At 41.5% G+C, this 22,867-nt stretch overlaps 1 protein-coding gene across 10 annotated transcripts in view; it reads right to left on the bottom strand.

The window, feature by feature from the left end:
* Window positions 1-304: 304 nt before the first annotated feature.
* Window positions 305-22,867, bottom strand: part of fli1 (Fli-1 proto-oncogene, ETS transcription factor) — an 84,527-nt gene continuing 61,964 nt past the window's right edge. For all 10 annotated transcript variants that reach the window (XM_078530886.1, XM_078530926.1, XM_078530866.1 and 7 more), the window contains 2 exons: window positions 22,028-22,075; window positions 305-2,283 (listed from right to left, as the gene is read on the bottom strand). In XM_078530886.1, the coding sequence (XP_078387012.1) occupies window positions 1,754-2,283; window positions 22,028-22,075 (578 nt within the window). In that variant the 3' untranslated portion in view covers window positions 305-1,753. The remainder of the gene's footprint in view (window positions 2,284-22,027; window positions 22,076-22,867) is intronic.

Below are 22,867 nucleotides of genomic sequence, written 5' to 3'. Positions count from 1 at the left end.
TCTAGCATAAATAATTCATTCAACTTACCCCTTTTTGGTGCAAAGTGGTACCTCAGACATACAACTTGCAAATGAAAGTCTTGTGCCCTTTGACTGAAATTGGCAGCTCTGTCTATCTTTACAAAGCTGTTATACAAGTCAATATCAGTTTAGGTTATGGGAACCGTGTTTGAAAATGAAAAAAAAGTTAAGAGAGAAGGAAAACAACAGGAAAAAGAAAATGAGGTGCCCTAAACTCCTCACACTTAACAATTGAAAATTGGGTTCTCTCTCAGAAGCTACATCAGTAACAAGTTGCTGTACGTGAGAGGGATTTATTAAGGCACTCCCTATTGCCACCGTTTATTGAACATTTTACATAGTGTAAGAAACTGTTACACATGCCATTTCTTCAATAGTACACAGTTCTCTTTCACATAAAAATTCATGCATGTAATAACAGAACCATCTGTCTGAGGAAATAGTCCATGGCAGTTGGTTTAATGTCAGAAGTAGCCCTTGTATAAGTGTTTTGGTTTAATACTTAATATGCTGCAAGGGATTAATTGCAAAGTTACATAATCATCATCAAGAACTATTTGCATATATAGTAGGCGATGTCCCATTTTAATGGGAAAATCGTGTTGGTGATTATTTAAAAATGCTACATAAAAAAGTCCAAAAAGCTCTAAGAACTAGGAAATAAATTGCTTCCAGCTATTTGCATCTTATAGAAAATAGCTGTATCAGTGCTTCTGTCATTAGTAACACTTTATAGGAATAAAGTTTTCTCAACAATTACTACCCTATGTGTCCCTTTACTCAGTAAAAAGGCAGAGCCAAATGTACAGATAGAAGTTCTACAGGCTACAAAATGACTATATTTTGTCAAAATGGACTTGATAGTAAAACTGCATCTGTGACCGAGGTCAACTCGTGTAATACTGTAACTTAAAGGAATTGTCATTTTCTGCATAATTTATACAGTAACTTGCTTTATACGAGGATGCGTGGTTGATCCAATATTGAATTCTTACAAACGCACAGCGTTCGCGTATCCTGTGTAATCAAATTATCTTTAGTGTTCCTAAGGACAAAACACAGTTCTTTGTAGCAATATTCTTCACTTGTTAGCATAGTTTTTCAGGTCAGAAGTCAAAACAGATATACCCCTTTCTTTCAGTTCATTTCACTGAGGAGGAGTCTCTGTTTAACAGAGGTCCTTTATGGAAGAAAGCATCATCAGTGAAATAAAAAGCTGGGGGGAAGACCAGTTCCAGTAGTCCTGCAACTGGTCAAATGCCCACAGCTGGTCATCCAACCGCAAATATATTGGCAGATCCACAGTTATTTTTGACTGTGGTTACATTAGAGGACTGGTTAGTAATCCAGTGTTGCTAACTGATTAAAGGAACAACATCTGTGACTGGCCAATGTCAATAACTGACTACAAGCCCTTAATTGGTGCAAATGTCCAAGACTTCATGGAAGATCATTGATTGCTGATCAAAATGGTTATAAATCCACTGATGCTCAACACTTTTACAATAGGTCAATGTTCACTTTGAGATAACAGATTAACAGTTGGAGACTTTAGAGGTGACTAAAGGCCCATAGCTAGCTAACGATTCAGAAATGGACAGAAATCCAGTTTGGTAACAATTCTTGCATTCATTAATGTTCCAAGGCCATATGAAGTTCCAGGATCCCTAGAGTTCCAATATTGGGTATAGATCCACCTAGGTTGGCAAGCAAGAAGGAACGAAGGTTAATGCTAGTAATAGCTGCCCAAGTGAGAGGGAACATGCGTATTAGGATGACGGGGCACATTTGGATTGGGGTAAATGCCCGCTGTAGGAGAACTCCAGTATGGTGAGGTTGCTCCAAAGAAGCTAGAGGACGTCACTGGCATAGAGGTGGGATGAGGGGACACAAAGTTCATCTTCTGCGGATGTGCATGGTAGGCGGACATGTAGGAAAGGTCTGAGGGATACTTATACATAGAAGACTCTGTTGGATGTGGTTGGAGAGCCTGTGCAATGCCATGAAAGTCAAATTTGTATGCATAACGTTTGCCATGAACCTTGGTCATGATATTTTTGTCGTAATAATAGCGCAGAGCTCTGCTCAGCTTGTCGTAGTTCATGTTGGGTTTGCTTTTCCTCTCTCCCCAGCGCCGTGCCACTTCATCCGGGTCTGTCATTTTAAACTCGCCATTGGTTCCCTCCCAGGTGATGCAGTTGGCATTAGAACTGTCAGACAGCAGCTCTAGGAGGAACTGCCAAAGTTGTATTTGTCCACTTCCTGTAAGAAAATGAGAGCTTTGTATAAGTTATTTGCAGGTCAGCAATGCTATGGAAACAGCTAACTCACACTTCATTCCCACCTAACCTATGGAACTCTAATTCTATGATGCATGGAGAAATTAAAACCTTCTTGATGATTCATTCAGTAACTTCATTGCTCAGGGCTGAATTGAGCCTTACAGACTATTTTACCACTGCTAACACCAAAGGTGTGATGGGAGGAAAGCTGCAGAGCTATCTTCTACTTCCAGTAATCCGCTATTTACAAATTTCGGCCATGTCAAAACAGAACTAGTTCATACTAGCATCCTACATGTCTAATGTTATTAAGGACATTGGTTAAAATGTTAATGAATCCTTGTGTTGACCAGAAGGAACAAATACTGGTGTGACATGTGGGCTCAGCAATGGGATGGGAATTCTCATCACAGCAGGCTGGCTTTCAGCAGAGAGTTGACTGATGCAGAAAGTGATGGATTCGAGAGCAAGAGCACATTAGTACTGACATCAATGTTTGGTCAGCTGCTGACTCTGTTAACCTGAATCCTGTGGAATCTGAGAAGCAGGACATAGTCCATGCAATAATCAGTGAAGCCTATAGCTCCAGCCTCAGAACAGCAAGGTGTAACATTGACAAAGTATAGCTATGAAGGCATGTACTAACAATGAAGCTTTTGCAAATCTGTTTTTTTAAGCAGCTTCTGAGATAAAGCTTGAAGAAACCAAAAGACCTACAATCATACAGTGTAACAATTAACAATGACAGGATGGCATGCATTTTAAGAGTAATGATTCCTTGGAACAATATGCAGTTGCCTGATCTAGCTAGTAAGTGTTACCATAGAATGAGTTTCTCAAGTCTCTCACACAATTCTGTGATTATCTGGTGTATGAAAAAAACTTACATTTGTTAATGTTCAGTGCACACTATCAACAATTTGATGTCATTTTGACAATTTGTGGCAAGATACACAGGAAAATCTGTATCATACTGTAATAAACTGAAACATACCAAACTACTGTACCACATTGTGAAAAACTGAACAATGCTAAAATTCAATACCATACTATAATCAACTAAAACACACTAAAATACTGTATTACTCCATGATAAGCTGCAACACATTAAAAAATGTACAACATTGTGATAAATTGAAAACACACTAAATTAATGCACTATATAAACTGCAGCAAAATAAATAGAAAATGAAAATTAAATTACTCAATAAAAAAGTGCACCACATGAAGAGATTGTATCATATTGTGATAAACTATGTTATGCCAAAACACTGTACCACAGTAAAATACTGTACCACACTTGGAAAACTGAATAATAAACTGTAGTATACTGAAAAAACTGAACCACAGTAAAATACCATTCCACATGATAAACTGAGCACTATGATAAAATACAATACCACACTGTGATAAACACCACACTAAAGTAGTGTACACATTGTAATAAACACCAACACTCTAAAATGCTGCACAATAATATGATAAGCTGAGCCACACTAAACTACAGTACCACACATTACAAGAAACTGAAGCCCATTAGCATCATGTGCTAAACTATCATATCACACTGTAATAAACTAAATCAAATAAAATTTTGTAGCACACTGTGACAAACTGACCCACATTAATAAATTGTATTATGCTATGATAAACTGAAGCACACTAAAATGGTGTACTCACTGTAATGAACTGCAAACTAAAATACTGTATCACACAGCAATAAACTGAACCACTCTAAATTACTGTACCATATAGTAATAAACTGAACCACTCTAAAATACTGTACCACATAGTAATAAACTGAACCACTCTAAAATACTGTACCACACTATGGTAAAATTAAGAACCTTAATATAGGTAGGGCAGCTGTCCAAATGATATTCACCCAAGCATCCTCATGGAGATGAGACAGGTGCTGTACGAACCCCTTGCCTGTATCTTTAATAGCTTGCTGGTTCTCTTAGACTGGAAGGTGGGTAATGTATTCCCAATCTTTAAAAAAGGAGATAAGATGGATCCAGCTAACTATAGGCCCATTGGTTCGATGTCAGTAATAGGGGAGATGCTTGATGGAATCATGAGGGATGTAAAATATGGCTATTTAGACAAAGAAGGACATATTATTGATGCCAGTATGACTTCAATAAAAGGAGGTTCTGCCATATATATCTGACTGTAGCTTTTGGTAAGGTTTTGAATAATATTCTGGTATTAGTGGCAATTTACTGTATATTAAAAACTGGCTGAAAACCCAGAGACAGAAATTATGGAGATGGATTTGGATTTGTTTGGAACCAAGCTTCTGTCCTACAGGAGCCATTGATCTTTGCAATTTTGATTAATGATCTGGATGTGGGTGATGGGGGCTTGACCTACAAGTTTGCAGACGATACAAAAGTTTGTGCAGATGTTCTGATTGTAGACAATGCTCAACTGCCTTAAGAAGATCTTAATGCATTGGAGAATTACGATCATGAGAGGTTCTAAGTGGTCTGGCAGGCTTAAAAGTAGATAAGTCTCCAGACCCGGATAAAATGTGTCCCATACTGTTAGTGAGGCAAGGGAGGAGATAGCAGGGCGCTGGCAATAATCTTCAATACTTCTCTGGCCACAGAAGAGGTGCCAAAGGACTGGCGGACAGCCAATGTGGTGCCATTATTCAAGAAGGAAGGGATAAACCAGGGAACTACAGGCCAGTCAGTCTAACCTCAGTAGTGGGGAAACTATTGGAAGCTATTCTGAGAGACAGAATTAATCTACACTTGGAGAGGCAGGGATTAATCAAGGACAGTCAGCATGGTTTTGTTAAGGGGAGGTCATGTCTGACCAATTTGATTGAATTTTTCGAAGAGGTGACCAGGTGTGCAGACGAGGGCAATGCATTTGACGTAGTCCACTTGGACTTCAGCAAGGCTTTTGATAAGGTCCTGCATGGGAGACTGATAATGAAGGTAAGAGCCCATGGGATCCAAAGCAATTTTGCAAATTGGATCCAGAATTGGCTGAGTGTCAGGAAGCAGAGGGTGATTGTCGAGGGGTGTTTTTGTGACTGGATGCCTGTGTCCAGCAGGGTTCCACAGGGACCGGTATTGCGTCCCCTGCTTTTTGTGGTATATATAAACAATTTAGACTTGAATGTAGGAGGGTTGATCAGTAAGTTCACGGATGACACGAAAATTGGTGGGGTGGTAAATAGTCAGGGGGATAGCCTTAGATTACAGAAGGATATAGACGGGCTGGTCAGATGGGTTGATCAGTGGCAAATAGAATTTAATCTAGATAAGTGTGAGGTGATGCACTTGGGCAGGACAAACAAGGCACGGGAATACATGATGAATGGTAGGACCCTGGGAAATACCGAGGATCAGAAGGACTTTGGAGTACATGTCCACCGGTCCCTTAAGGTAGCGGGACAGGTAGATAAGGTGGTTAAGAAGGCATATGGGATACTTGCCTTTATTAACCAAGGCATAGAGTATAAGAGCAGGGAGGTTATGCTGGAACTGTATAAAACACTGGTTAGGCCACAGCTAGAGTATTGCATGCAGTTCTGGAATCCGGATTATAGGAAGGATGTGGTTGCACTAGAGAGAGTGCAGAGGAGATTTACTAGGATGTTGCCTGGGCTGGAGAGTTTTAGTTATGAGGAGAGATTGGATAGACTGGGATTATTTTCCCTGGAGCAGAGGAGATTGAGGAGGGACATGATTGAGGTGTATAAAATTATGAGGGGCATAAATAGGGTAAACAGGAAGGAACTTTTCCCCTTGGTTGAAAACCAAGGGGCATAAATTTGAGGTAACGGGCAGGAGGTTTAGAGGGGATGTGAGGAAACTTATTTTCACCCAGAGGATGGTGGGAGTCTGGAACTCACTGCCTGAAAGGGTGGTAGAGGCAGAAACCCTCATAACATTTAAGAAGCATTTGGATGTGCATTTGCGATGCCATGGCATTCAAAGCTATGGGCCTAGTGCTGAAAAATGGGATTAGAATAGTTAGGTAATTGTTTGACCAGCGCAGAATCGATGGGCCGTAGGGCCTTTTTCTGTGCTGTAGACCTCTATAATTGGCAAATGACATTGAAAAAGTGTAGTGCTGTGAATGTGGGTAGCTCAAATGCTGATCATACCCTTTAGGGAAAAGTACTAAAGCAGATGGAGAAAAAGAGGCCTGGTTGTTCTAGTGCATCAGTATAAAAGGATGCATAACCAATACTGTGATATAGCAAGGGCAAATAGGGTGCTGCTGTATATTTACAAGACGATTGACTACAAGACTAACCATAAGGTTTTGCCCATGTACAAGCCCTTGGTTCAATGTCAGTTATAATCCTGGGCTGGATTTAATGCAGCTTGTCATGGCAGGAACAATGGCAGCCAGGCCTACTTAATAGTGGGCATCAGTCTCCCAGTGGCGGGACAACCTCCCCCGATTAAATCAGAGGGTGTAAGGGCCAGATGCAATTTAGTGGTGGCTCAGGGATTAAATGGAGGCCACACCTGTGCCATCAGAAGACCACCCAGCAAAGCCTGTTGGGTTTGCCAGCAAATGAGGTGGGGGGCAGTGGGCCCCTCACTATCAGGCACTCTGTCCCTGATCAAGGGACCAGCACTGGGCAGCAGGGTGGCTGCTGAAAGCCACCTGCCTACCCTTGCCTCTGACACCCCTCCACACCCTCCCCTGACCCTAGCCCCCACCCCACAACCTTCATCCTGCCTTCACTCACCTGTAGCCTGGGAACCATCTGCAATCCTGAGCATCAGCTGGGCCGCCAGCAGCCACCACTCCCGCTGGCACTGCCAGTAATGAAAATCTGCCAGCTTCTATTGGTGAACAGCACTCAGCATGCGGGACTTCTGCTTCCGAGGACTTCAACTTTAGGGAAAGCCTGTCAGTGACCAATTAAGTACCTGAAGGGACTTGATTCCTTCAGGCCTCTGCCATTGGGATTCGCTGCTGGTTAACCAACAAGTGGGTGAGACCCCCATCGATCTGACAAAATCATGGTCATTGTGTCCAGTTTTGATTCACTCACATGGTGATATTCAGGCTTTGGAAAAGGGTGTAGAGGAGAGCCACATGCTGAAAATTTGCCAATTTGAAGTACCTTGCTATCAAGATGAGCTGAGAGTTGGAACTGTACACTTTAAAGAAGGGATGATTTGATAGAGGTTCATAAGATGATGAACTGAGTAGATTATACTTAGAAGGTGAGGCGGTGGCATAGTGGTAATGTCAGCTAGTAATCCAGAGACCTAGGCTGATGCTCTGGGGATATGGGTTTGAATCCCACCATAGCAGCTACTGGAATTTAAATTTAGTTAATAAATCTGGAATTAAAAAGCTAGGTCTTTGTAATAGTGACCATGAAACCATTGTCGATTGTCGTAAAAACCCACCTTGTTCACTAATGCCCTTTAGGGAAGGAAATCTGCTGTCCATACTTGGTGTAACCTACATGTGACTTCAGACCCACAGCAATGTGTTTGACTCTGAAATGACCCAGCAAGCCATTCCGTTGTATCAAACCACTACAAAGCAAGCAGAAGGGAAAGAAACTGGACGAATAAGCTAGGCACTGGAAATGACAACAGCAAACCCAGCCCTGTAAAGTCCTCCTTACTAATATCTGGGGGCTTGTACCAAGATTTGGAGACCTGTCCCACAGACCAGTCAAGCAACAGCCTGACATAGTCATACTCTCAGAATAATACCTAACAGACAATGTCCCAGACTCCACCATCACCATCCCTGGATATGTCCTGTCCCACAGACAGGAAATATCCACCAGATATGCTCAGTTTGACAGTGGTATACAGTCGGGACAGTTGGGATGGAGTTTCCCTGGGAATTCCCAACATTGACTCTGGACCCCATGAAATCTCATGGCATCAGGCCAAACATAAGCAAGGAAACCTCCTGCTGATTACTACATACCGCCCACTCCTCAGCTGATGAATCAGAGCTCCTTCACGTTGAATACCATTTGGAGGATGCACTGAGGGTGGAAAGGGCGCAGAATGTACTCTGGGTGGGGGACTTCAATATCCGTCACCAACAGTAGCTCAATTGCACCACCGTAGACCAAGCTGGCCAAGTCCTAAGGAACATAGCTGCTGGACTGGGCCTGCAGCAGATGGTGAGGGAATCAACAAGAGGGAAAAACCTACTTGACTACACCCTCACCAATCTTGCAGGTGCACCCATCCATGATAGTATTGGCAGGAGTGACTACTGCACAGTCTTTGTGGAGACAAAGTCCCATCTTCACATTGAGGCTGCCTTGGCTGCATCATGCTGTGTGGCACTAAAACCGTGATAAATGGGGATAGATATCAAACAGATCTAGCAACTCAAGATTGGGCATCCATGAGGTGATGTGGGCCATCAGCAGCAGCATTGTATACAACTACAATCTGTAAACTCATAGCCTAGCTTATCCCCCACTCCACCATTACCATCAAGCCATGGGACAAACCCTGGTTCAATGAAGAGTGCAGGAGGGCACGCCAGGAGCAGCCACAACTATCTTCCTTTGTGCTAGGTGTGACTCCAACCAGTGGAGAGTTTCCCCCCTCTGCCCAATTCCCATTGGCTCCAGTTTTGCTAGGGGTCCTTGATGCCACACTTGGTCAACTGCTACCTTGATATCAAGGGCAGTCACCTTCACCTCACCTCTTGCATTCAGCTTTTTTGTCCATGTTTGGATGAATGCTGTAATGAAGTCAGGAGCTGAGTGGCCCTGGCAGAACCCAACCTGAGCGTCAGTGAACAGGGTTGTTGCTGAACAAGTGCTGATTCACATCAAGGCAGCATTTGACTGAGTGCGGCATCAAGGAGCCCCAGCAAAACTGGGGTCAATGGGAATTGGGGAAAACGCTCCACTGGTTGGAGTTATACCTAGCACAAAGGAAGATGGTTGTGGTTGTTAGCGGTCAATCATCTAAGTGCCAAAGACATCACTGCAGGAGTTCCTCAGGGTAGTCTCCTAAGCCCAACGATCTTCAGCTGCTTCATCAATGGCCTTCCCTCCATTATAAGCTCAGGAACATAAGAACATAAGAACTAGGAGCAGGAGTAGGCAATTCAGCCCCTTGGGCCTGCCCCGACATTCATTACGATCATGGCTGATGTCATTTCGGCCTCAACTCCAATTCCCAACCTTCTCCCCATAACCTTTCAGCCCGTTACTAATTAAAAATTTGTCTATCTCCTCCTTAAATTTATTCAGCTTTCCGGCATCCACTGCACTCTGAGGTAGTGAATTCCACCCTTTCACGACCCTTTGAGAAAAGTAATTCCTCCTCATCTCTGATTTAAATCTACCACCTCTTAGCCTAAAACTATGGCCTCTTGTTCTAGAATGCCCCAGAAGGGGAAACATCCGCTCCATGTCTACTTTGTCTATCCCCTTTAGCATCTTATATATCTCAATTAGATCTCCTCTCATCCTTCTAAACTCTAGCGAGTATAGGCCTAAATTGCTCAATCTCTCCTCATAAGATAAGGAATGGGTATGTTCACTGATGATTACACAATATTCAGCATCATTCGTGACTCCCGAGCCCCTATGCATCAAGCCCTGGACAACATTCAGGCTTGGGCTGATAAATGGCAAGTAACGTTCACAGAATCACAGAATCTTAACAGCACAGATGGAGGCAATTCGGCCCATCATGTCTGCACTGGCTCTCCAAATGTGCGATATGACCTAGTGCCATTGCCCTGCTTTTTTCCCATATCCTTGCATTTGTTTCTATTCAAATAATCATCTCATGTCCTCTTGAATGCCTCGATTGAACCTGCCTCCACCACACTTCCAGGCAGGGCATTCCAGACCTGAACCACTCATTTTTTCTCACATTGCACTTGCTTCTTTTGCAAGTCATTTTAAATCTTTAAATTCGCACCACACAAGTTCCAGGTAATGACCATCTCCAACAAGAAAGAATCTAACCATCTCCCCTTGACATTCAATGTCATTACAATTGCTGAATCCCTCACTATCAACATCCTGAGGATTACCATTGACCAGAAACTGAACTGGACTAGCCATATAAATACTATGGCTAAAAGAGGAGGCCAGAGACTAGGAATTCTGTGAAGATTAACTCACCTCCTGACTCCCTAAAGTCTGTCCACTATCTAGAAGGCATAAGTCAGAAGTGTGATGCAATACTCTCCACTTGCCTGGATAAGTGCAGCTTCAATAACACTCAAGAATCTCAACACCATCCAGGACAAAGCAGCCCACTTGACTGGCACCCCATCCACCACCTTAAACATTCACTTCCTCCACCGCCGGCACACAATGGCAGTAGTGTGTAGCATCTACAAGATACACTGCAGCAACTCACCAAGGCTCCTTTGACAGCACCTTCGAAATTGCGACCTCTACCATCTAGAAGGACAAGGGCAGCAGGTGCATGAGAACACCAGCACCTGTAAGTTTCCCTCCAAGCCACACAACATCCTGACTTAGAACTTTATTAAGACCATAAGACATAGGAGCAGAAATTAGGCCATTCGGCCCATCGAGTCTGCTCCGCCATTCAATCATGGCTGATAAGTTTCTCAACCCCATTCTCCCTGTAACCTTTGATCCCCTTACCAATCAAGAACCTATCTATCTCGGTCTTAAATACACTCAATGACCTGGCCTCCACAGCCTTCTGTGATAATGAATTCCATAGAATCACCACTCTCTGGCTAAAGAAGTTTCTCCTCATCTCTGGTAAAGGTCTTCCCTTTACTCTGAGGCTGTGCCTTCGGGTCCTAGTCTCTCCTACTAATGGAAACATCTTCCCCACGTCCACTCTATCCAGGCCTTTCAGTATTCTGTAAGTTTCAATCAGATCCCCCCCCATCCTTCTAAACTCCATCGAGTATAGACCCAGAGTCCTCAAACATTCCTCATATGTTAAGCCTTTCATTCCTGGGATCACTCTCGGTAACCTCCTCTGTACCCCCTCCAGGGCCAGCACATCCTTCCTGAGATACGGGGCCCAAAATTGATCACAATATTCTAAATATGGTCTGACCAGAGTCTTATAAAGCCTCAGCAGCACATCCCTGCTTTTATATTCTAGTCCTCTCGAAATAAATGCCAACAATGCATTTGCCTTCCTAACTACCGCATCAACCTACGAGTTAACCTTAAGAGAATCCTGGACTTGGACTCCCAAGTCCCTTTGCACTCCAGATTTCTGAATTCTCTCCCTATTTAGAAAATAGTCTATGCCTCTGTTCTTCCTACCAAAGTGCATGACCTCACACTTCCCCACATTGTATTCTATCTGCCACTTCTTTGCCCATTCTCCTAACCTGTCCAAATCCTTCTGCAGCCTCCCCGCCTCCTCAATACTAACTGTCCCTCCACCTATCTTTGTATCATCTGCAAACTTAGCCAGGATGGCCTCAGTTCCTTCATCTAGATCATTAATGTATAAAGTGAAATGTTGTGGTCCCAACACTGACCCCTGCGGAACTCCACTAGTCACCGGCCGCCATCCTGAGAAGGACCCCCTTATTCCCACTCTCTGCCTCCTGCCAGACAGCCAATCTTCTATCCATGCTAGTACCTTGTCTCTAACACCATGGGCTCTTATCTTACTGAGCAGCCTCCTGTGCGGCACCTTGTCAAAGGCCTTCTGGAAGTCCAAGTAGATAACATCCATTGGCTCTCCTTTGTCTAACCTACTCGTTACCTCCTCAAAGAATTCTAACAGATTTGTCAGGCATGACCTCCCTTTGATGAAGCCATTCTGACTTTGCCCGATTTTACCATGCACTTCCAAGTATTCTGAAATCTCACCCTTAATAATGGACTCTAAAATCTTACCAACGACCGAGGTCAGGCTAATCGGTCTGTAATTTCCCGTCTTTTGCCTCACTCCCTTCTTAAACAGGGGGGTTACATTAGCGATTTTCCAGTCCTCTGGGACCCTCCCTGACTCCAGTGATTCCTGAAAGATCACCACTAACACCTCCACTATCTCTTCAGCTATCTCCTTCAGAACTCTGGGGTGTAATCCATCTGGTCCAGGTGATTTATCCACCTTCAGACCTTTCAATTTTCCTAGCACCTTCTCCTTGGTAATGGCCACCATGCTCATCTCTGCCCCCCGACTCTCTTGAACTTTGGGATGTCACTCGTGTCTTCCACTGTGAAGACTGACGCAAAGTACCTATTCAGTTCCTCCGCCATTTCTTTGTTCCCCACTACTACTTCTCCAGTGCCATTTTCCAGCAGCCCAATGTCCACTTTTGCCTCTCTCTTACTCTTTATATATCTAAAAAATCTCTTGCAATCTTCTTTTATATTACTGGCTAGTTTACCCTCATATTTAATCTTCTCCCTCCTTATTTCTTTTTTAGTTGTCCTCTGTTGGTCTTTGTAGGCTTCCCAATCCCCTGGTTTCCCACTGCTCTTCACCGCATTGTATGCTTTCTCTTTAGCTTTTATGCTGTCCCTGACTTCCCTTGTCAGCCATGGTTGCCTCGTCCTCCCTTTAGTATGCTTCTTCTTCCTGGGGATGAATTTTTGCTGTGTCTCCCAAATTACTCCCAGAAACTCCTGCCATTGCTGTTCCACTGTCTTTCCTACTAGGCTCATCTCCCAGTCAATTCTGGCCAGCTCCTCCCTCATGCCTCTGTAGTTGCCTTTATTCAACTGTAATACCGTTACATCTGATTCCAGCTTTTTCCTCTCAAATTGCAGGGTAAATTCTTTCATATTATGGTCACTTCCTCCTAAGGGTTCCTTCACCTTAAGCTCCCTTATCAAATCTGCCTCATTACACATCACTAAATCTAGAATTGCCTGTTCCTTAGTGGGCTCCACCATAAGCTGCTCCAAAAAGCCATCTCGTAGACATTCTACAAATTCCTTTTCTTGGGATCCACTACCAACCTGATTTTCCCAGTCTATCTGCATATTGAAATCCCCCATATTGCTGTTTCTTCACTGTCACTGGGTCAAAATCCTCTCTCCCTAACAACACTGTGGGTGTACCTACACCACATCGACTGCAGCGGTTCAAAAAGACAGCTTATCACCACCTTTTCAAGGACAATTATGGATGGGCAATAAATGCTGACCTAGCCAGTGACACCCACATCCTGTGAAAGAATTTTTTAAAACATAGACTTGTGTCAACTCAATAGGTAATGGAGGATAATGGGGTCACAAACTCAAGTCATATAAGGCTAAATTTGGTTAGGTGGTTCTTTTTCCAATGAATAGCGGACCTTTAAAACTGCCAGCCATCTTGGGCAATGCACACCAATTCACTAATTTCCTTCAAGGAATGGCTGTGCCTTATTCTGGCTAAGGCAGAGATTACCACTTACAAAAGGTTGGGTACTGCGTGACATTAATCAGACACTGAATGATTTCCTGGACCTGTTTCCATTGCCTAAACGGGTCAGCAAGGTATTTTCAGATTTCTTCTCCAGATGGCATAGTTTTTATCTAGTTTTCTGCATGCTTCTGGACCAGTGAGGGAGGTTACATATTTTGATTCAAATTATCATATTTGAGTGGCACAATCTGGATGGATCAGAGAGTTGTCCGTCATTGTACATATGTTTATATGTATGTATTTGCCCAGGATTAAAATACTGTATCCCATCCTGATAAATTGAAGCACCCTAAAATACTGTACCGCAATGTAAGACACTGAATCACGATAAAATACTATTCTACACTGTAATAAAGTGTCAGACAATAAATTATTGGGCCACAATATAATAAACTGCACCACACTGAAATACTGTATCACACTGTGATAAACTGATCCACAATAAAATATTGTACCACATTGTAATAAACTGATGAGAAAACTGTACAATGCTGTAATAAACTCAGAATTAAGTGCTATATCATGCTGAAATAAACTGAACAAAATAGTGTGCCACACTAAAATGAATTGAACCACACTAAAACTAAAAAATAAAATAGTTTCACATTGTAATAAATTGAATGACAGTAAAATACTCAACCACAATGCAATAAAATTAAATCACATTAAAATACTGTACCACACTGTACTCAATTTATCCACAATGAAATATTGCACTAGGCTTTAATAAACTAAACAATAAATACACTATCACATTCTAATGAACTGAACCACACTAACACACACAAGCCCAATTCAATAAAATAAATCAAATTAAAATACTGTATCACACTAAAATAAACTGAACTAAAATAAAATACTATACCACATTGTAATAAACTGAATGGCAGTGAACTACTGTACCATACTGTAATAAACTGAACAAAATGAAATACTGTAACACACTAATAAACCAAACCACATTAGGATCACTGTAATAAGCTGAACACAATGAAATACCGTACCACACTGTAATAAACTGAACCACACTAATCTACCACAATGTAATAACGGAACCCAAAATAAGCTATTGTAATAACTTGAACAATAAAATACCGTATCACACTATAATAAATTGAGCCACATTAAAATAAACTACAACATAAAATATTGTTCCACATGTAATAAACTGAATGACTGTAAAATACTCACCCACACTGCAATGAAGTGAACCACATTAAAATACTGTACCACATTGTAATAAACTCACCTACAATTAAATACTGCACCAGACTGTAACAAACCTAACAAAAAATAGTATCTATAAATAGACACTCTAATGAACTGAAGCACACTAAAATACTCAACCACAATGTAATAAAAGCAAATCACATTAAAATACTGTATCTCACTGTAATGAACTGAATAAAAAAATTTGACCACACTGCAATACATTAAATTGAAACACAATAAAAGAATGCATCACACTGTAATAAACTGATAAAATACTATATTATACTGTAACAAACTAAATCATAATAAATACTGCACCATGCTTAATAAACTGACCCACAATACTGTATCCCACACTGTAATCAATTGTACCACAATAAAATACTGTACCACACTAATAAGCTGACCCATAATAAGTTACTGCACCCCATTTCAAGAAATTGAATCACAATAAAATAATATACCACACTGTAATAAACTGAACCACAGTAAAATACTGTACCACACTGTAATAAACTGTACCACACATAGGTACTGAACCATACTGTAATAAACTGAAAAATAAAATACTGTACCACTCTGTAATGAATAGGACCTGAATGAAATACTATACACATTGTAATAAACTGAACCGCAATAAAAAAAATTATATCACAACCTAAAAATCTGAACCACACTAACATGCTATACCACAGAATGATGACTTATGTTATACTAAAGTATTACACAACACTAGTAAACCACTCCATAATAAAATACTTTACTGCTCCGTGTTACACTGCACCACACTTAAAAATCTATACCATACATCAAGAACAACAACCTGCCTTTATATGGCACTCTAACATTGTAATTTTTATTTTTCGGATCATGGTATGTGATTGTTTTCGGTGATGCCAATGTTTATTGCCTATCCCTAAATACTCTTGGGAATGCGGTGATAATGCTGGAATTTCAGAAATTTGAACCACTGACAGTAAAGGAACAGCGATAGTTCCAAGTTGATGGACTGTGGCTTGGTGTAGAACTTGCAGCTGATGATCTGCAGCCCTTGTCTTTCTAGGTGGTAGAGGTCCCCAGTTTGAAAGGTTCTGCCAAAGGAGCCTTGGCATGTGCTGAGCAGGGTGTTTAGTCCTAGATGGTGTCACGCTTCTTGAGTGTTGGAGCTGCACTCATCCAGGCAAATAGAGATTATTACATCATACACGTGACTTGTGCCTTGTAGATGGTGGGCATGCTTTGGAGAGCTTGGAGGTAGGTGAGTTATTTGTTGCACAGTTCCAAGTCTCTGACTGGTATTTGTAACCATGGGTATTTATATGGTTGGACTAGTTAAGTTTCTGGTCAAGCCCCAGAGTGTTGATGGTAGGGGATTTAGCAATGATAATGCTGTTGAATATCAAAGGAGATGGTTAGATTCTCTCTAATTGTAAATGATCATTGCCTGTTACTTGTATGTTGCAAATGTTACCTGCCACTTACCAGCTCAAGCCTGAAAGTTATCCAGGCTTTGCTGCATGTGATTCCCAGGACATTTCACAGGAGCTATTATGAAACAAATCTGGCACCATAAGCTTGGTCAAATAGGTAGATTTTAAGGACCATAGTAAAGGAGGAGAGGTAGAATTGTTGAGAGGTTTAGGGAGGGAATTTCAGAGCTAAGGACCTATGAACAGATGAACTAGGAGCACAAGTAGGCCACTCAGTCCTTCAAGCCTGCTCCACCATTCAATAAGATGATGACTGATTTGTTAATCAAGAATCTATCTAGCTCTGCCTTAAAAATATTCAAAGACTCTGCTTCCACCACCTTTTGAAGAAGAGAGTTCCAAAGACTCATGACCCTCAGAGAAATGATTTCTCCTCATCTCTGTCTTAAATGAGCAGCCCCTTATTTTTAAACAGGGACCCCTAGTTCTAGATTTTCCCACAAGTCGAAGTATCCTCTCCACATCCACCCTGTTAACATCCTCAGGATCTTAAAGGTTTCTAAACTCCAGTGGATACAACCCTAACCTGTCCAACATTTCCTCATAAGACAACCTGCCCATTTTCCAATTGTCTCGGAAACTTTCTTTTAACTGCTTTGAATGTGTTTACATCTTTCCTTAAATAAGGAGACTGATATTGTGCACAGTAGTCCAGATGTGGTCCCACCAGTGCCTTGTACAACTGAAGCATAAAACCTCTACTTTCAATTCAATTCCCCTTGCAAACATTCTTTTAGCTTTCCTAATTACTTGCTGTACCTGCATACTAGCCTTTTGTGATTCATGCACTCGGACACCCAGGTCCCTCTGCATCTCAGAGCTCTGCAATTCTCACCATTTAGATAATACGCCTCTTTTTTATTCCTCCTGCCAAAATGGACAATTTCACATTTTCCCATATTATACTACATTTGCCAGGTCTTTGCCCACTCACTTAACCCATCTATGTCACTTTGTAGCCTGCTTACATCCTCTTCACAAGTTACTTTCCTACCTATCATTGTGCTGTCAGCAAATTTAGCAACCATATCATAGACTCATAGACGCCTACAGCACAGAAGGAGGCCATTCAGCCCATCGTGTCCATGCCCGTCAACAAAGATCTGAATACACCAATCCCATTTTCCAGCCCTGGAGGCTATGGCAATGCAGGTGAATATCTAAATACCTCTTAAATGTTACGAGAGTTTCTGACTCAACCACCCTTTCAGGCAGTGAGTGCCATACTCCCACCACCCTCTGGATGAAAAAATTTCTCCTCAACTCCCTTCTTAGCCTTCTACCTCTTACCTTAAATCTATGTCCCCTGGTTATTGACCCCTCTACTAATGGAAAAAGTGCCTTCCTATCCACCCTATCTATGCCCCTCATATGCACAATCTTATACAGCTCTATCAGATCCCCTCTCAACCTTCATTGCTCCAAGGAAAAGAACACCAGCCTATCCAACCTTTCCTCATAGCTCAGACCCTCCAGCCCAGGCAGCATCCTGGTAAATCTCCTCTGCACCCTCTCCAGTGCAATCACTTCTATAATGTGACGACCAGAACTACCACAGCACTAGTGGCCTAACCAGTGTTTTATACAGTTGCAGCATAACCTCCCTCCTCTTGTATTCTATGCCTCGGCTAATAAAGGCAAGTATCCCATATGCCTTCTTAACCACCTTATCTACCTGCCCTGCTACCATCAGGGATCTATGGATCATCTGTTCCTTCATCCAAGTCATTTATATAAATTGTAAAAAGTTGAGGCCCCAACACTGATCCCTGTGGCACACCACTTGTTACATCCTGCCAACCAGAAAAAGACCCATTTATGGATACTCTTTGTTTCCTGTTAGCTAGCCAATCTTCTATCCATGCCAATATGTTATACCCTACACCATGATCTTTTATTTTCCGCAATAACCTTTGATGTGGCACCTTATCAAATGCCTTCTGGAAATCTAAATACAGTACATCCATGGTTCTCCTTTATCCACAGCATATGTGACTTCTTCAAAGTACTCCAATAAATTGGTTAAGCATGATTTCCCCTTCACAAAACCATGTTGACTCTGCCTGATTGCCTTAAACTTTTCTAAGTGTCCTGCTATAACATCTTTAATAATAGCTTCTAACTTTCTCCTTATGCCAGATGCAAAGTGAATTGGCCTGTAGTTTCCTGCTTTCTGTCTCCCTCCCTTTTTGAATAAAGGAGTTACATTTGACATTTTCCAATCTAATGGAACCTTCCCAGAATCTATGGAATTTTGGAAAATTTAAACCAATGCATCAGCTATCTCATTAACCACTTCTTTCAAGACCCTAGGATAAAGTCCATCAGGACCCAGAGATTTGTCAACCTGCACTCCAACAATTTGCTTACCACTTCTCTGGTGATTGTAATTTTCCTGAGTTCTTCCCTCCCTTCCATTTCCTGATTTACAGCTATTTCTGGGATATTACTTGTATCCTCTGTGAAAACTGATGCGAAATACTTATTCAATTCATCTGCCATTGCCCTACTTTCCATTATTAATTCCCCATACTCACTTCCTATAGAACCAATACTCACTTTGTTAGCTATTTTTTATTTAATTATCTATAGAAACTCTTACTCTCCATCTTTATATTTCTAGCTAGCTTTCTCTCGTACTCTAATTTTCCCTCCTTATTAATCTTTTTGTGATTCTTTGCTGCTCTTTATATTCTGTCCAATCATCTGACCTGCCACCTATCTTTGCACAATTATGTTTTTTCTTTAAGTTTGACACTGTCATTAGCTTTTTTAGTTAACCACAAATGGTGGTTTCTCCCATTGGATGTTTCCTTTCTCATTGGAATGTATATTTTCAGTGTATTCTGAAATATCCCTTTAAAAGCCTGCCACTGCATCTCTGTGGAGCTTTCCCTTAGCCTCATTTGCCAGCTCGCCCCAGCTAGCTCTGCTTTAATGCCGTCATAATTGCCCTCATTTATGTTTAAAATACTAGCCTTGGACCCACTCTTCTCCCTCAAACTGAATGTAAAATTCATTCATATTATGATCGCTGAAGGGACCCAGGGGTGCCTTCACTATGAGGTTATCAATTAATCCCATCTCATTGCACAGTACCAGATCTGGTATAGCCTGCTCTCTGGTTGGCTCCAAAATGTGCTATTCCAAGAAACTACCCTGAAAACATTCTATGAACTCCTCATCTAGGCTAGCTTTGCCCATCCAATTTTTCTAGTCTATCTGTAGATTAAAATCCTGCATGATTATCGCTGTATCTTTCTGACAAGCTCCCATTATCTCTTCCTTTATACTCTGTTCTACTGTGTAGTTACAATTAGGGGGCCTGTATACCACTCCCACAAGAGACTTTTTGCATTTATTATTTCTCATCTCAACCCAAGCTGCTTCTACATTCTGGTTTCCTGGACTTAGATCGTCCTTCTGTGCAACTGGCCTACACAACTGAAAGCCCACGCAGGCAATGCTGGAGTGTAGAAAAACAGATATATGCAAGAAGCTAGAATTGGAGGAGTGCAAAGTCTTGGAGGGTTTCAGGGCTGGAGGAGTTTACAGAGGTAGGGGAGTGTAAAGCGATGGAGAAATTTGAAAACAAGCATGAGAATGTTAGAATCGAGGCATTTCTGGACCAGATGGTAATGTAGGTCAGTGAGCAATGGGTTGATGGGTGAAGGGTATTTGTGAATACTGGGATTTGACAGGAGATTTTTGAATAAGCTCAAGTTTATGGTGGACGCAAGGTGGGAGACCAGTCAGTAAAGCATTAGAAAAGTCCTGTCTAAAGGTACCAAATACATGGATGGAGCTTTCAACAGCAGATTTTCAGAAGCAGTGGCAGAGATGATTGATGTTATGGAGGTGGAAGTAACTGATAAACTACACTGATTACACCACTTTAAAATACTAACCACATTAGTAAACGGCACTGCACTAAATTATTGTACCTCACTGGTTAGGCCTCAGTTGGAGTACTGTGAACAATTCTGCTCACCACACTTTATGGAAGATGTGAAAGCATTGGAAAGGCTGAAGAGTTGATTTACTAGAATAACATCAGGGAAGAGAAAGTCTTCTATTATGTGGAGAGACTAGGTAAACTGGGATTATCCTTCTTAGAGCACAGAAGGTTAAGGGGATAGAGGTGTTCAAAATGATGAAGCTTGTTGGTGAATAGATAGGGAGAAACTGTTTTCAATGACATCGGAGTCTGTCATCGGATGACACAGATTTAAGATAACAGCAAATAACCCTGTGGGTAGATGAGGAGATTTTTTATATATAATGAGTTGTTATGATCTGGAATGCGTTATCTGAAAATGTGGTGGGTGAAGATTTAGCAGTAACTTTCAAAAGCAAATTGTGTATATACATGAAAAGGAAATATTTGCAGGACTGTTATTTAAAAAGACTTGCGTTTATATAGCACCTTTCCTAAAAGACCTTAAATCCATGTAGTTTGAAATGTAGTTTGAACATGGATCTTTTGTGATTTTTTTATTCATTCATGGTATGTGGGCATTGCTGGCTAGGCCGGCATTTGTTGCCTACCCCTAATTCCCCTTGAGAAAGTGGTAGTGAGCTGCCTCCTTCAACTGCAGCAGTCCATGTGCTGCAGGTACACCCACAGTGCTGTTAGGGAGGCAGTTCCAGGATTGTGACCCAACAACAGTGAAGGAACGGCAATATATTTCCAAGTCAGGCTGGTAAGTGGTTTGGAAGGGAACTTCAGGTGGTGGCGTTCCCATGTGTCTACTGCCCTTGTCCCTCTAGATGGTAGTGGTCATGGGTTTGGAAGGTGCTGTCTAAGGAGCCTTGGTGAGGTCCAGCAGCACATCTTGTAGATGGTGCAGGCTACTGTACACACTGTTCGCCTGAGAAAGCGGACAGGGTCTCAGATTAATATCTCATCCAAAAGACAACCCCTCCAACAATGCAGCACGCCCTCAATACTGCACTGAAATGTAAGGGAGGAGTGGGAAAATTAGGCAAATCGGGTACTTCTTTCAAATATCCAGCACAGGCACTACAGGTCAAAAGGTCATGTCCTGTGCTTATAGGATTCTATGATTCTACATAATATATGACACAATACTACAATATACTGTACCACACCAATATACTGCAATTCCACACTGCAATATACACGGTAATATGCTGCACTGTAACACACACCATACTACTCTGTGCCACATTACAAAGCTGCACCACATTACAATTCACTATATTATACAGTTCTGAATCAAAGGAACCAGACAGATTGTAACTCAACATATTTGCTGGAATACAATATATCCTTTCAGTTTTTAAAATATGTTGCCCTGTTATTAAACATCTGTAAAACCATTTTCTATAAATGTTTTCTACATATGATTGTAAAGAGGAACTGAAAAGCACTTTGTTCTTTTGCCAAGTGATGGAATTTTCTGGTGATTGTTTTGATATAAATAGCAGAGCAGAGATAGCAGAAAGCAAATAGCACATAGATCAGCCTGTGCCTTTTAAGTCCAAGAGTGTATGTCCAGTGGCATTGTCTCTGGTGATACTGCTAATACATTTTGTTTTATAATTTCAGTACAAATAGTGAACACAGGTTACACTTCAACAACATTCTACATATATTTTTGCAGAATTTTATCCTTTTATCAATTCATCATCTTACCTGGATTGGCTAACCGGCTGCTGGTGGGTCCTAGAATTTGATAAGGATCTGAAATACAGAAGCACTCTCCTCAGTATTCACCAGAATGGAAAACTAAATAAAAATGGATTTAAATTAAAAGGAAGTTCAAATCAAATGCTGGAATTCTATAACAAGCATTCATCTAAATAGAAAGTTGTAAGAAATATGTCAAAATTGCCCTCCTTCAGACCCACCCTCTAATTCACTCTGGCCTCTGCTCCTTGCCGTGCACACACTGCCTCAGAGAATGTACCGGGTACATGTCGATTACACCAGAGAGATACTGATGCTGCCGTGGGAGTTTACACATCCAGTTTTGAACTTGACAGTCTACTTTTGGAGGAGGTTGCGGGCAGTTTTGAACACCGGGACAGCAGACACAAACATTCGGATTTCTATTACAGTATCTATACGCCTGCATGAAACAAGTCTGATTCCATGTGCACAAAGCCATCTTTTCAGTTTTCGATAAGATTCTCTCTTTATTTCTCAGCCCATCAAGGGCTGGTGCTCTGAAAGTGGGAAAGTCGGAGCTGATGGAAATGTTTGGCCCAGCCCATTAGATGACTCGGGTTGCGAGCAGTTGATTTTAAGGAAGAAAACATTCCCTGGCTGAGTGGAGACGACATTATTCTCATCGTTAAAATTGAAAACACATGACATCTTTTGATCAGTGCGTCCAAATTAAAAATAAATAAAGCTGTGAAATAAATGAAACTTAAAAGAACAGGCGTATATACACTCATTGCCGAAATGCTAGTATCACGTAATTTGCCGGTTTCGGAACTAATCCCACTCTGCCACTCCGGTTTCCGACCA

The sequence above is a fragment of the Cetorhinus maximus genome, chromosome 2, assembly GCF_964194155.1.
Source record: "Cetorhinus maximus chromosome 2, sCetMax3.hap1.1, whole genome shotgun sequence".
Classification (NCBI taxonomy): Eukaryota; Metazoa; Chordata; class Chondrichthyes; order Lamniformes; family Cetorhinidae; genus Cetorhinus; species Cetorhinus maximus.
This window is presented reverse-complemented; position numbering and strand designations above follow the sequence as displayed.